This window comes from Leptosomus discolor, chromosome 3 (assembly GCF_034619465.1).
Source record: "Leptosomus discolor isolate bLepDis1 chromosome 3, bLepDis1.hap2, whole genome shotgun sequence".
NCBI classification, from domain to species: Eukaryota; Metazoa; Chordata; class Aves; order Leptosomiformes; family Leptosomidae; genus Leptosomus; species Leptosomus discolor.
The window spans coordinates 66,086,314-66,100,839 of NC_141393.1; the positions used below are offsets into that span (position 1 = coordinate 66,086,314).

The following is a 14,526-nucleotide window of genomic DNA, read 5'->3' on the forward strand; positions in this document are numbered from 1 at the left end:
AAGAGCATGTCATAGAAAGAAACAAAAACTGACTATGGGTACCAGCTACAAAATGGAGGTTACATACCGTTCTTGAGACAGATGGGAGAGAGAGTCAGACTTAATGATTTCTATCTCATAAGCAATAGGGTTTTCCAAACCACTCAAAGTTTCTTTACCTACTGTCCTGTCACTCATCTGATGCCAAACGCATGCATAGAGTGTAAGATACAATAATCAAAAACAGAAATGGATAGAAAATAGCTCACAATGTGGTTCCTCACTTCTGCATAGAGAAGACCTGGGAAACAAGCAAAGCCTATCTGCAAAGGATCAGAAAATTAACTTATCAAACAGAAGGAAAAAAACCCACAAACAAACAACCCACAAAACAATCCAGCAGTGAAAGTAGGTCAGCCTGTCAGCTGCTCACAAACACTAAAATATCCTGGGCAATGATAAGTAAAGCATATGCGTAAAAGTCATACGAGACTACGTGGTAATCACCCCCAAATCTGGCCAAACCTCTGTACCTCAGTTATATGTCACACTGAACAACTCCTCCTTAACAGTTCTATGTAACTGCCTGTGGCACAAGACTGATAAGACTGTCACAAAGCATTAATCAATTCAAGAAATCCGTGCGGTTAATCAAAAAGGCATAAACTTAATGGTATAAAAGTCAACTTAACCCATTAAAAGCCCCATTTAACCTCACTGTCAGAATATCAGGGAAGAAAAAAAGAGGAGAAATGGAAAAAACCCCCAAACTTTTATGCAGCTTATTAACAATTCCTCATTACACTGCACTGCAATAAGGGACTCAAACCAGTGTTACAATGATCAACATATGCCAGAATTTTGTTCAACATCAACCTATTGGGAAACTAAGGGGATTTTTCAAAATAAAACAAAACAAAACAAAAAAAACCAAACCACCCCAACCCATCACGCTCATGTTTTCTTCTATTGTAGAACTACTTCAGATGTCAGATCCTAGTGCCACTTTGTCTAGACACCTATTCTCTAGCTTTACAAGGTCAGAAACGACCATGACTTTTACAACACTAACTCATTTATTCAAACCTTCTGCTTTTTAGACTGGTTTAAAGGCAACAAGGCTTAAGCAGTTGCCACAGCATCACCTCTGCCCTGTACCTTCTTAGGTGCTGGCTGATTTCAGCTGTATTTGACAGAGGCAGAGGTCTTGAAACTTTTTCTTACAGCTCTCATTAAAGTAGTTGGAAGAGTAAAGGACAAATTTGGACTCTGGCAGCAAAGACGACTGTAAGTGAGTCCAAATGTAGTAGGAGATAGCAAAGAATCCATGTAGGAAAGGAAACACTAGAACTAGAAGAAAACCTTTTGTCAGATACTACACATTTTCAACTATATCAGGCATAATAATTAAACTAAAGGATACAATATTACAGAAAGATGAGCTTCGGAAATGCTACTACTGATGTAAAGTAGTAGTTTTCTTAGTAACCAAGGGGATGCTTCCGCATCAGCGCTGACCCCTGGGCAGGGACATCTCTACACACAATGCCTCTCTGCAAGATGTCTTACGGCTCATCCAACTGTAATCCTGCTCTCAGCTGTGCCAATTTGACAACGTGTGGTCAAAACACTCCATGGAGGAGGTTATAAATCCTCCTCTTGCTCACAATTCGAGTGACACAAACTATGTCACGTATCTTGTTCAGAGATCAGAAGACAGCTGATGGGTAGCACCATTAGCCAGATCTGCCACTAAGAAAACGAAGAGGGAACCATGCCTCATGTTGTATAATGTTTAAATATGGTATTTCCAACACCCATTTCTCATTCATGGTAAATTGTTTACCTTGGAAAACCACACAAGGACCAGCACTCTGAGACTGAAATTTATATTTAAAGCAATATAACTGTTCTCCTTTAGTGGGTCAAGGTTTCACCTAAGTAAATAAAACAATAAAAATCAAACAACTAGTGATAAGAAAGTCTGATACTTCTTGAACTGGGAGTTAATCTCCATTTTATTTCGAGAAGGAGACTGCATGTGGAGGAAGATTAAAAGTAGAGCCTTAATCCAGAGACTTTATGATAGAAATTGCTAAATGCCATGGTAGTCTAAGGGAAGGAGGACAATCTTCTGACTAAACACCAAGAAAAGAAATCTCAGTTCCTCCACTGACGAGCTGAACAAACAAAGACAAAACAGTTTCTCTACATCTGCAGAATTCTGTTTTTAAATTAGTAAAACTGCAGAACTTCTAAATTATTTAATTCAAAAATATTAATTTAGTGATCAGTTCTGATACAGTAATGCTCTCCTGCACTACTGAGATCTTAAAAAATTATTTACAAATAATCATTTACAAATGCTTATGGAGTCCTTGTCTAAATCAGTGCTTTCCAAACAAACAAAATCATCGGGGATTTCAGAGAAATTCCATTTAGATAAGAATCTCAGAAAAAGCAGAATTCACCTTCCTTCCTTCAGTAAGTAACAGATAAATATTTTTTTAAGTTGACACTATATTAGTATAAATATTTATGAGCATTGTATCTAGAAGTATATGCTGTAAATTGTGAGTGATTTTTAAAGTTGGCATGTAAACAAAACAACTACTACTTAGGGAAGAGATGAAAAAATTTGAACTAGAAATAACTATCAATTCACTAAAGACTAAATTTTGTTTTTCTTTTCTGTTAACAAGTATTTCTTATCTAAAAGTAACTTGGGCAGGGAACATGAAGACATGTAAAATTCCCTAGGGGTGCATATAGACCTTTAAATCAGAAGTTATATTCAGCCAATGGAAACTGTTGGCTAATCTAAACCCCTACATTTAAAAGCTGCTGCTGAAGCCTTTGAAAGGGTAAGAAATCTATCTGTACTCAATATTCTGATCAGGATGCTAACGGGAAGATTTAACAGCAACAAGACACAAAATGTTTCATATGACTGATCATGAAAACCTACGAGTACTTCCAGCCTTGTACTGGCATTGGTGCACACATTAATTTCCACAGGTTGAGAAACACATCCTGCATGCAGAAAGTGCAGAGAAGTTATGATGTAACTTAAGTATAGAGTGAAATATACCTCAAGTATACACACTCCTCAGCAGCGATACCTTCCAAGACATTCTGCACTTCTTAGGGCAAGATCTGTTAAGAGTTAGTTATCTGTGCTAAGGACTTAAACCTCTCTTCTCGCCAAAGATGCAGGGCCCAAATGTCTTCCAGCAGAATCAGTGGAAGAATTTCTACAAGTGATAAAAGATTTGGCACAAACTTGAGAACCCTGAGCTGTAGAAGTACCTCTGTTGCCTCAAAGAGCTACTTGAAAACAAACAAACAAATTTAAATATTTTTAAAGATAATTATTTTCATTTATTTTAAAGATTTAATTTAAGAGACCTTAAATTAGGTGCCACAATTAACTGGTTCCAAAAAATAATACCCAACCCAAATAATACACAACATAAATACAAATATAAACCACCACTGAAAACAGTCAGAAATATTATTCAATCCAGTTATTTTAAAATGTCATAGTTTTACAATTTTACTTGAAGTTTACATTTCAGAGGTTTAATAATCTTTGTTCATTGCTAGTCAACATGATATACATGAATCTATGTAATAACCTCTGCTGTCAAAAGAAGAAAGGAGGTATTTCATGCTCACTTTTTAAGTGAGTAAAGCTCAAGAACACACTAATACAACAATGGCTGCAAGGATCAACTATGTTTGATGAGACAGCTAACATATTTGTTTAAATACTTTCTTGCTGCAAAAGGAAGAGGTAAGTTATCCACAGTTGCAAACCATACTAGTTATTGCATTCACTTTAGAGCTGAAGTACTGTGATTCACTGCATGCAGTATTTTGCAGTATAAATACCACTCTGCTACCAAGGTTGTTAAAGGAAGAAGCAAAGAAAATTAAAAATCTGTACGGTATGACAAAAGTTACAAAAATAGGGTAAGATGCAAAAAGCTGTTAAAAAGATTTCTTCCATGAAACAGCTACTTTTGTTTTCTTCCTTTTTAACATCTATGTTAAACATAAACATGTTCTGGACATTAAGTCTGAATAGCTGTAGTAATGCCACTAGTGTAGTTGGGGTTTTTTTTGAGGAAGGGTATCATTACATACATTTATCTCAGGAAGTGTGATTCACTACTTTTTCTCCAGATACCTCCTCTTCTGCAATGACACCATTAGATTAACTATAAGTCGCTGAAAGGAATTTTTTCAAAAATCAAGAAAAATAAATATACTCTTTAAATTCAGTCTTAGAAAGGCTGAGCAACTCAGGCAAAATGATCCTCCCTCTCGCTTTTGAGAACTTCAGACTTGTTTTAATAGTCCATAATACATATAAACCCACAATGATCCATACATGTCTTCTGACTATTCGCAAAACCTAATCAGAGTTCTCAATCTAAAAAAATACCTACACTCAAGACTAAACCAGAAGATTACATTACAGCCTGTGAATTTCTTGCTCCACGATGCCCCCTACTGCAAACTTGCAGAACAAACTCAGAGCAGGCATTTCCAAACGCAACCTTGCAAGGAAACTACTCTGCTCCAAGAATCACCCTGGATGCGTAAACAGTGTATTTCAGTTTAGTGGTAGAAAATAGTTTCAAATAAAGTAAAATAACAGAATCCTGTTTATCTGTGCTCCAGATACTCTAACGGCTCCAATCAAGAAAGCACATCTTTTGTAAACTAGATTTCTCTAATACATTGTTAGACCTTTATGTTTTTACAGAGGTCTACCGTAAGGGGAAATATGGGAGGCAAGTAGCTTTCGCTAAGAGAAATACAAAATGTCTTTTGTTATTGCCACACAAAGTTTCAACGAAACACCTCTACAACACAGAAATAATGATGCTGAAGCACCGTATTCCCATTATATCTCATCCACCACATATATGAACTGATACCACAGGATTTCTTCCAAAAACTTTAGGACTGAAATGAAAAGCAACTTTAGTAATGACCTGCTTCATTAAAATAATGTCTTTAGAGAAAAAAAAAAAAACAAACCAATTAGCAATTAAAATTAATCAGTTACCACCAAGCTGCTCTAGCTCACATTTCTATCTGTATTTTTCTGTTTTACTGCCATAATATTTAGACCATTATCTTTGAAATAAAGAATAATTCTTTGAACGGATTTATCTCACTGTTAGTGCACTGTACAGAGAACAATCAGACCTAGAACTTAGGCTGTAATACTACCAATGCAGGGATGGTCTTTATGCTCATGTGAACACACTAGTTCATCACATGAGTGTACTTTGAAGCTTGTTTGGGATTTACAGAATACATATTTCACTGAAACACTTTAATTAATAAATATTCTTTTGACCATAATAAAAAAGAGGCAACAAAAACTTATTTGGGAGTGGTGACAAGTGAAAACTTTATGTCCTTCACTATACCGGAAATCTGCCCCAATTCCAGTGGGCCTCACATTTGAAAAACAAATGTTCTGAATTATTCAAAGTTGTTGCCATCAGAGCTAATGTGTTAGTTAATCACGTCATAGCTCCAGTTACACTCCGAGCAGAGGCAAGAGGCTCATCATCAAATACGGGGAAACAAATCCCAAGTCACAAAAGAGAAAATTCACTACAGGAGATCTGAATGTCTGCAACAGTTTCTTACCCCTGTTGCTAACAAGAAATGGTTCTAGGTAGCTTTGATGCCAAGATTTTTGCTGAAAATGGTGTAACTAAGCACACATAATAAATTGTAGTCGGGCATCAAAATATTTCAGTGACATTTATGACTCTAGGTAACCTTCACTATCACTAGCTTTTATGACTAATTTAAATACTTACCTACTAATTCCTTCACGGATATCATTCACAGCTGCCAACAATTTCTGCAGACCTAAAAAAGCTTCTTCAAACGAAGACTTTGAAGTCACAGTCACTGTGTTTGGGTCCAACTTTCGGAAAATTTCAATACTAATATTAAAAAGAAACAAAAAAAGGGACATTGAAAAGCATTTAATAGAAATTCTCAAGATTCAGAGAAACCCAGTACCTATTGTATGCATTGTATTTTGGCTACTAAAAAATATGTCAAAATGTAAACCTATACTAAAACCATGTAATCTAAAATAGCCTTAGAACAAACGGTAGAAAGACCGTGCTCTACAATTGTACTTCTCTGTTTAAAATTTTCCTTGGTAACTGTATTCTATGACAGTATTTTACCTTTGACTTAAACAGATTTATCATTAAACCTCACTTGAGAATGAAACTTCACTCTACATGCACAACCTCAGTACACCCAAGTAAGCCTCTTAAAGAATTGTTAGGTTAAAAAAGCAAAGTAAAGTGCTTTTCATCAATTTTCCAAGCAGCTTCATTTTCCAGATTTACTGGAACGGGCTTGACACCTTCCCTGCAACTATTGTGTTGGGACAATGACCTGCAATGCACTCACAAAGCGTTACGCCCACAGGTGTGAGGTAACTAGTATTTTCTTGACATGAGCAAGAAGAGAGTGAAGCGACCTTTGATTCTAAAGTTTTATCCTCTTTTCACCGAATGGTCTTTAACAGGTGGCAAGAGCCAACAGTTCAGTTGCACTTTCATTACGAAGTGGTACACCTGAAAGTTCTTCCTTGATGCCTATATGAAACCTTCAAGTTCACAATTGCTATCCCAGTAAGAGAACACATTGAGACCATTCTCTGGTGCATATCCTCAGCTGACCTGAACACCACACCAAGCCAACTCCTAACCAGCTTCCATTCAGATTAATCTGCACTGGTACAAGCCAAGAGAAATACGCTGGTGCAGCTCTATAGCACATTCAAATGCCAGTGTAGAAATGGCATCAGTAGAGTAATTATCACTGTTTAATAGGCGAGTCCTTAACAGACCACCAAAAATGGAGTTCCTTTGTGCTTGACATAACTCAAGAGTCCCTCCTTTGAAAAGATTTCAGATTAAGACTACAAAACGAAAACACACTATCTATTCAGATTTTGTGATAGCATCCCAAAATATCGCATCTAGTGATTTTCAAGTAGATTTTTCAAAAACAACCAAAATAAAAACAATGGTAAAACATCTAGATGGAGGTCAGTTTAATTTCCTGCAATTTTGAGTTTATATGAGAAAGGAAAGTCATTACTAGACTCTGCATTTGGATTTTATAGAGTGAAGGATTTTGTTAAAGAAAATTTATTGTATTTCAAATTGATTGAAGTCTGAAAACAAAAAACTAAGCAATTTTGCATAAGCTAGTATACCTCCACAGGATTTGAAAGAAATAACCACAATAAAACTTAGACCTTGAAAGCCTCTTTTTTTATAGTTAAAGACGAGATTCCCATGGATGTCTCACATTTGTGGCTCTTACAGCATTTTCAACACCATTCTCTAAGGCAACTTATTTCAGCCACTGTCCAGAAAAAGAGCAGCAGACTAGACAGATCACATAACAATCTGCATGCTCCTGACGTCTTTGTGTGACAAGTTGTGTGGGTTTTTTAATCATTTTTGACTAATTAATAATAGATTCTTCTCTAAAACAGGAAAAACCCCACCGATTTCTAAAGTGTGTTTGAAAATTATGTAAGGTTATGCAGAAGTTCTGAACTTCTTTAGCATACTGTACCTGTACAAGTTTATTGTATTCCATACACCTTCAAGGACTGACCAGATTTCCTGGTGCCTGTTTTCTTGAACCACAGGAAAGCTTGAATGTAACTTTTCTTCTGCAGAGTTTTGCAGATTTGGTGTCACTGCTTCCATTTTTTCACATATAGCATTTTCTGAAAGAACCATGATGTCTTCTGATAAATCCTGCTCACTGTCTGACCTCACCTTATAAAACAGTTTAGCAAATAATAATAAATGTATTTGGTTCCTAACTTAAGAAAACTTGAACACTTCTACTACTACTTCTACATTTTTTTTTTAAAGCAGTGCTCAAAAAAAGCAAGGCCGAACTCTTCTAGTCAGAACCTTTATTATAGTTTCTGCACCTAAAGCATTTCTCAGTCTTTCACCAAGTCTTTCCTCTATGTGTACATATTGTATTTCTACAGATAGGAAACTGAAGCAAGGGAAACCCTATGCCAAGGCTTCCCAGGCATAGTAAGCCGGTATAAACAAGAACTGCTTCTTAGACTTACTCCCTAGCCCACGACTGAAGGCACATTTTCCTCTGCAACAGCACTAAGTATTCATCTACTCATTTGGTAAACTGGTTCAGAAAATTTGTCCAGGTTAAACTGCAACTGATCTGGCACAACCTAATGTGTGTAAGGGCAGTTCTTTGTGAAGTCAAACACCTGTCAGGACCAGGACAGGAGGAAACAAGTTTTCAGACAAAGTCTGCTTCTTATGGCAGCACCGTTCACAGAACTGCAGACTGAGTGGCTGACAGCAATGCACACAGAAGCTACAGCACAGTAGACAATTAAGACTCCCCAGATTCTCCTTCCTCTCCTTGACTATCTTCTTCCTTCCCCCTTCAGCTTTCTCCAAAACCGAAGAGAATTTTTTACAGATATTCTGACCTGAAATATTTCTATATATCGGAAAGAATACAAGTCATCTATGCTCATTATTCCATTTTTCATGCCATTACTAACAGTAACCACAAACTAAGACACTAAAATGTCTTCCACATCAATTCAGAAATGAGCTAGAAGTAGAGACATACTTCTCAGAACACCCCCGATTAACTATCACAAAGCACATGATACAAGCAAGTCCCTTCTTCATATGTAGCATCAGAGCTACCAAGACAATGAAAGCCAAAATAGCCCACACAGGAATAGTAGTAATGGATCAACGTCAGAAGTAGAAACAACAATTTTAATTTTAATCTTTAAGGCCCATTTCCATCAGCTACCAATGCAACAGAAAACTAAGACATTTTTCCTGAAAGCAGCTAAAATTTTTCAGTCACCCTCCTGATAACACATTTGTATTAGGAAAAAAAAGTCTACCAAGCATATACATAAAGCCAGATATTTGCTACATGAAAATAAAAGTTAAATTTTGGGTCTATTTATTTTGAAACCACTCTAGCATCAACATTTCCTGCAATAATTCATTGAAATTATAAGAATAATTTAGAAATCTAAGCCAGGTTTGTAATATGAACATGAAGCTACTTCAAGATGATGTTAGGTGAACAAATACTAAAGCTCCCCTTACCTGTGTAAGTGTTTGGTATAGCTTATTCACTTCAGCATAAGCCCGGGGAAGTACACCATCATAGTCTGACCTTGAACTGAAAGCATGGAATAGTTTTTTGGATTCCTGGAGTAAGATACGCATTGTCGAGGAGTCAACTGGTTTTCCTGATATTTAGACATTAATAAGGGAAACAGAGGAAAAAAAAGTATTAGATGTTAGAAGTCATAAATCTTAGAATGCAAATTTAATACTCAAATATCTGGATTAACTGAAGCACACAGAAAGCCTTGAAAATGGTTCAGAAGCATTAGATAAAACAGTCTCAAGAGACAACTGTGTGAGGTTAAGATTTCTCACTTCTTAATCAAGTCTTCCAAATTTATCCCAGGATCTGGGAAGAGGATCAACTGGAATATCAAAAATAATTCTGCAGAACAGCAATATCCCAAAAGAGGTATATCTGTTAAAGTCAAATACTTAAAGACATCTTTAAATAAATGAAAGGCTGGGATTTTTTTAATTGGCTTTTTTTTTTTTAAAAAACAAACCTCCCTGGCCTCATCTATCACATTAAGTAGTCTTTACTCCTCCATAATTTATGTGGCAAATGCAGATCATTTGGCCACACATAACATTGTGGCAAAGGAGGGAGAAAAATTATTTGCTTTTTAAAAACAGTTCAGAGACTTCAGTGACCATTAATATATATATTCATTAAAATGTTTTCCCCGATTTCTGCAGGTACATAGAGATACATGAAATAAATTCTCACATTCCTGATGACTGTCCATACATTTGCTTTTACTGCCTTTGTATAAAAAGCAAAAAGAAAGCCAGGAGAATACAGAAATTTAAAAAAAAAAAAAAAAAAAAAGACTTGATCTTGGCACAAACTTTCTTTTTTTCTTTTTTTTTTTTTTTAAAGTGTAATTCATAGCTTATCAATTGCAGTTCAGTTCAGGGGATTTTGTCACCCACCTGGGGAATAAATTGTGGATCAGTATAAAAGCAGGTAAGACTGTCCAAGGTACAGCTCCATTTGGATAATCGTAAATTGACAAAAAAAAAAAAGCAGAAGAGGATGGAACTCATTACCATTTAGATCTACAGAGTACACGCCTTTTCCAAGTATCTACTTCTGTAACTACTAAAGCCAGAACAGTGAGGGGTTTGGGGTGGGTTTTTTTGGTTTTTTGTGGGTTTGGTTTTTTTTTTTTTAACATTTACAATTAACATTCTTAGAGATTCTTACCTGTACAAAAGTGTTTATAGAGACATTCAATGGTTGAAAGTAAACTCCTTGGCACAACATAACCAAAAACAGCCATCCAGTGTTTTTTATAGCACTTCAGCAAATTTGTTAATGTCCATGGTGGCTTCAGATACAGTATCTGAAAGACAGTATGTTGTGCGTTCGAAGGCTGGTTTTCATATAGACATATTCCTACACATTTCACAACTGCTCTCTTCTTCAGTAACATTACGATTTGTGCTTGCTGAAGTAGAATTTCAATGATTCCCCAGAAAAAGGCCATATTCAGATTTAACAAGACTATTAAAAAAGATTTGATTCAGCAGCATCACAGGTTACATAGTGATGCTCATGTAGAAGTATTCAATGTACAGCCATTTTCACGATCTTTTGGTTCCCCTTTCCTCAAATGCTCCAAATTCTCTTCAGTTATCTCTTAAAATGATTTAATGTGTTACTTATGTACAAAAGCCAAAACAGTAGTAAATACACAATCATAGAACCATAGAATGCATTGGGTTGGAAGGGACCTCTAAAGGTCATCTAGTCCAACCCCCCTAAATAAGCAGGGACATCTCTAACTAGGTCAGTATGCCTTTGATTGTCTAGTATTGTTAAAAAAGTAAAAACAAACACACTTTTCCTCGCTGTGACTATACATACATGAAGTAATATATGCATATTGAAATAAAATTGGAATTTATTATTACCAAGTGAAACCAGAATTTGAAAAGATGTTAACAGCAATCAACTAAGCTAAACAGAAGTGCCTAAAAGTTTTAACAGCTAATGAAAGCTCTATCCGGTGGAACAACAGTCATCCTATGCAAACAATTTTTTTTTTTTTTTTTTTGCAAGCCACAGAGGCTTATCTGCAATAAATTTAAACTTCTAACTAACCCCTACCAGCTATAAAATGGAATTTAAACCAAAGCATGGCTAATTTGAAAATGCCTTGTACATGAATATTTATTTTCTGTTATCAATACTTTTGGAACAGGGAGTGTTTGGAGGTTCTCATGAACACCCTTTTAATTCTGCATCTGCATTATAACCAATTGAGCTGTGAGCAATTTTATCCACATGGTATCTAAAAACATCTGTTCTGATGAAGAAGCGGCTGCAAAACGAGTGCCTCAATATTATATAAAACGTGATAGAATAATTTTTTGAAGGACATATTTACAATGCTGAAATAGAAATTTAATGCAACTAATAAAAGGAGTTGTGAAAATTCACACTGAACAGACAACATATCTGTTACCATATTACTAAAAGACTGTTAAAATGCTGCACAGTCATTACTGGTCAAATAGAATAAGCTTATTACAAAATGTAATAGTAAAACTGAACTTTGAACTGTTCACTGTCAGTGAACTGTTATGTTAGTGAACTAGATGACTTAGGTGTCTGGCTTAGCACAGGTACTAATATCATTCAAATACAAGGGACATTTAAACCTCTTAATACTTGGAATATCAAGCAAGATGACATAAGAAACCACCTCCATCCATAGGTTTCCAAATGCAATTTTCATTTCGGTCTCCAGAATACAAGATAAAGCTTCTCCTAAGTTCTTTTCAAGGTCTGGAAGTATATCTGGGAATCGTGAAGTAACACTAGGATCACCTCCTTCTGTTTTCTCAAATTCTGTATCTGTCAAACCAATGATAATAAAAGGTACTTACTGAAACTGTTTCTATATCTAATTTATGTTGATAGTACACCAGTAACTTGTCCCTGTAAAGACCAACTGCACTTTATGTTATAAAGCAGACGGGCTACCTCTAATTAGGTTTCAAGTATTTCTAGTTCTACCCACTTGTACTGTGGGGTTTTTTTAATTATGAGCTATTAACCAAGATGATTAATTTCCCCAGAGCATTATTCATTTGTCACCTTACTCCACATTTCTTTTTTCCTTAAATAACTCAGATTATACACAGCTATACACAGCCAGTGGGGCTATCAGCAAGGATAAGAAGATCACTTCTTAATACTGTAAGCTGTATTCATATCTTTGGAAAAATTAAGGCAAACCAAGAATCAAGTTCTACTGTTTGGGATACAGATAAAGGTACCAGCATAAAACGTAAGGAGTGACCTTAGCATACTGAATTTTACAACTACTAAAAATAGAACCCAAACTGGCTCAACTGGAAAAATCTCTTTTCAGTCTTAAAAAAATCAGGACACTTTTGAAATTACTACAAACACAGGAAATTCATGCTATGTTTTTTCCATAAAACAAAAATACATCATATTTGAATTTCCTAGAATTGTAAGAGAGAGATATTTTAATAAAGGTCTCAAACTTTCAGAAAACCATTTACCTTTGAAAGTAAAAAATCTGCCCCAAACAAAAAGCATTCCTAAGGATTCAAAGTATATGAAAACTGAAGTTACAGTAGAAACTATTCTCCCTCTCCTACGCTGATTATTATGTTCCTCAAAAAACAACATATGTATATGTGCACTTTAAACAAACTTACCACATTTTGGCTGTTGCAGCTCAACACAGTTCTGGTGCCTGTTTAAGTTCACATTCTGTAGAGCCGTAACTAAATCAGCTTTGCAGAACGCTTTGACCTCACTCACAATGGCTTTATTACATAAATTTTTATCATCCCTAGGAGAAAAGTATTAACTGTTGACATAAAACTGACATTACTACATAGTAAGTAATAAAAGCAACACACCAAAAAAGCTGTCTTTGGGAAGCTTATTTTTTGAGCTTCATTATACATGAAGTTTTCTTTCTCAAGCAATTAGAAGCATTTCAAAAAAATTAAACCAGAAAATTAACTAAAGCATCTATTCTGAAAAAATTAGAAATATGCTGAAAAGTATTTCAGGCTCTAGGTTTGCTTTACGAAAAAAACAGCTATAAATACTACAGCAATGATGCCTAGTTGCTATGATCTTAGAATTCAAACAAGGCAATAATTCTAAGACAGTAATATCTTATTTGAGTGCTACAATAAATTCTCATTTTCAACACTGTTTTTTACTGTTCTACTGGCCAAATCATTGTCCTAAATGTTGCCCTGAGGTACATGCTGCTCTATAGCAGAACTACTATTAAGATGCAGTACAAAGTTTGATTCTAGTTCTTTCTCAAAAATTCCCATTGCTTATATTGATAAAGGGATTTTCAGATGAAAAGCATTTCTGAAGTCACCTTTTGTTCTTTACTCAGAGAAACCTAAAATCATTATCAATAGCCCTACCAATACTGTGACTGAAATAGTATTTTCAGCAGCAACCTAACGCACCCACGTCAGCTTTAACCAGCTGATGCCTAGTGTCTTAACCCCACTTACTGAAACTGCGGGAAATGGTTCTAGCAAAGACCAAACAAGCTGTCTACAGCACCTGTCAATGAATATTAGCCCTTTAAAAACTAGCTTCATGGGACTTGTATAAAATCGAGAACTAACACTCAGAAGTCATCTGTTATCCTTACAAAACAAGAGCAGATGCAAATCTATCTCCATCTTCCCTCTTTCTAAGATTAACTGCTGACAACGCTTATCATTGTTCCCAACCAGGTGAGCAGAAATGAAGTATGTAACTGGATTTCAATCATTAATACAAATATTTTTTTCTATTTTGTAACTCCAGTAATAATTTTTTTAATAAGAAAACAGACTAAAATCTGAGAAAGCTATGCTTTAATGTTTTAAAAATTTAATATTGAGTGAACTTAATTCTACTTCAGGCCACAAGCACATGAAGGTGATTAAGTCTACAATCTTTGTGTTTTATCATCTCCTTCTCCTCTAGCTTTTAAGAGGGCGATTGCTCTTCAAAAAGCTTACTTCAGAAACAGCTCTTCATTAAGATATAATCTGAAAATAGTGTGTTTGGCATGAGACTAACTTATACCTCATAAGAGACCTAAAATCACATAGGAACTCACGTGCAGAGTATAACAACAGCTTGAGGAAAGAGGTTCTGATACTGCAGACAACATTGTAAAACACGATCATCATTGTTCTCGTCACTCAGGCCATCTGCAAATTTAGTCAAGACAGTGCTGACATGTTCAGAAGTAACTCAACATAAGAAATGCTTCTGTATAGTCATGGTACTACTTTTAAATGTAATACT

The 14,526-nt window shown here is 35.4% G+C and overlaps 1 protein-coding gene across 2 annotated transcripts in view; it reads right to left on the reverse strand.

Annotated features, from left to right (window-relative positions):
* Positions 1-14,526, reverse strand: part of SWT1 (SWT1 RNA endoribonuclease homolog) — a 40,994-nt gene that overhangs the window by 13,676 nt on the left and 12,792 nt on the right. For both annotated transcript variants that reach the window (XM_086462322.1, XM_086462321.1), the window contains exons 10-16: positions 14,336-14,429; positions 12,906-13,042; positions 11,918-12,069; positions 10,414-10,552; positions 9,180-9,325; positions 7,627-7,835; positions 5,832-5,960 (exon numbers count right to left, since the gene is read on the reverse strand). In XM_086462322.1, the coding sequence (XP_086318448.1) occupies positions 5,832-5,960; positions 7,627-7,835; positions 9,180-9,325; positions 10,414-10,552; positions 11,918-12,069; positions 12,906-13,042; positions 14,336-14,429 (1,006 nt within the window). The remainder of the gene's footprint in view (positions 1-5,831; positions 5,961-7,626; positions 7,836-9,179; positions 9,326-10,413; positions 10,553-11,917; positions 12,070-12,905; positions 13,043-14,335; positions 14,430-14,526) is intronic.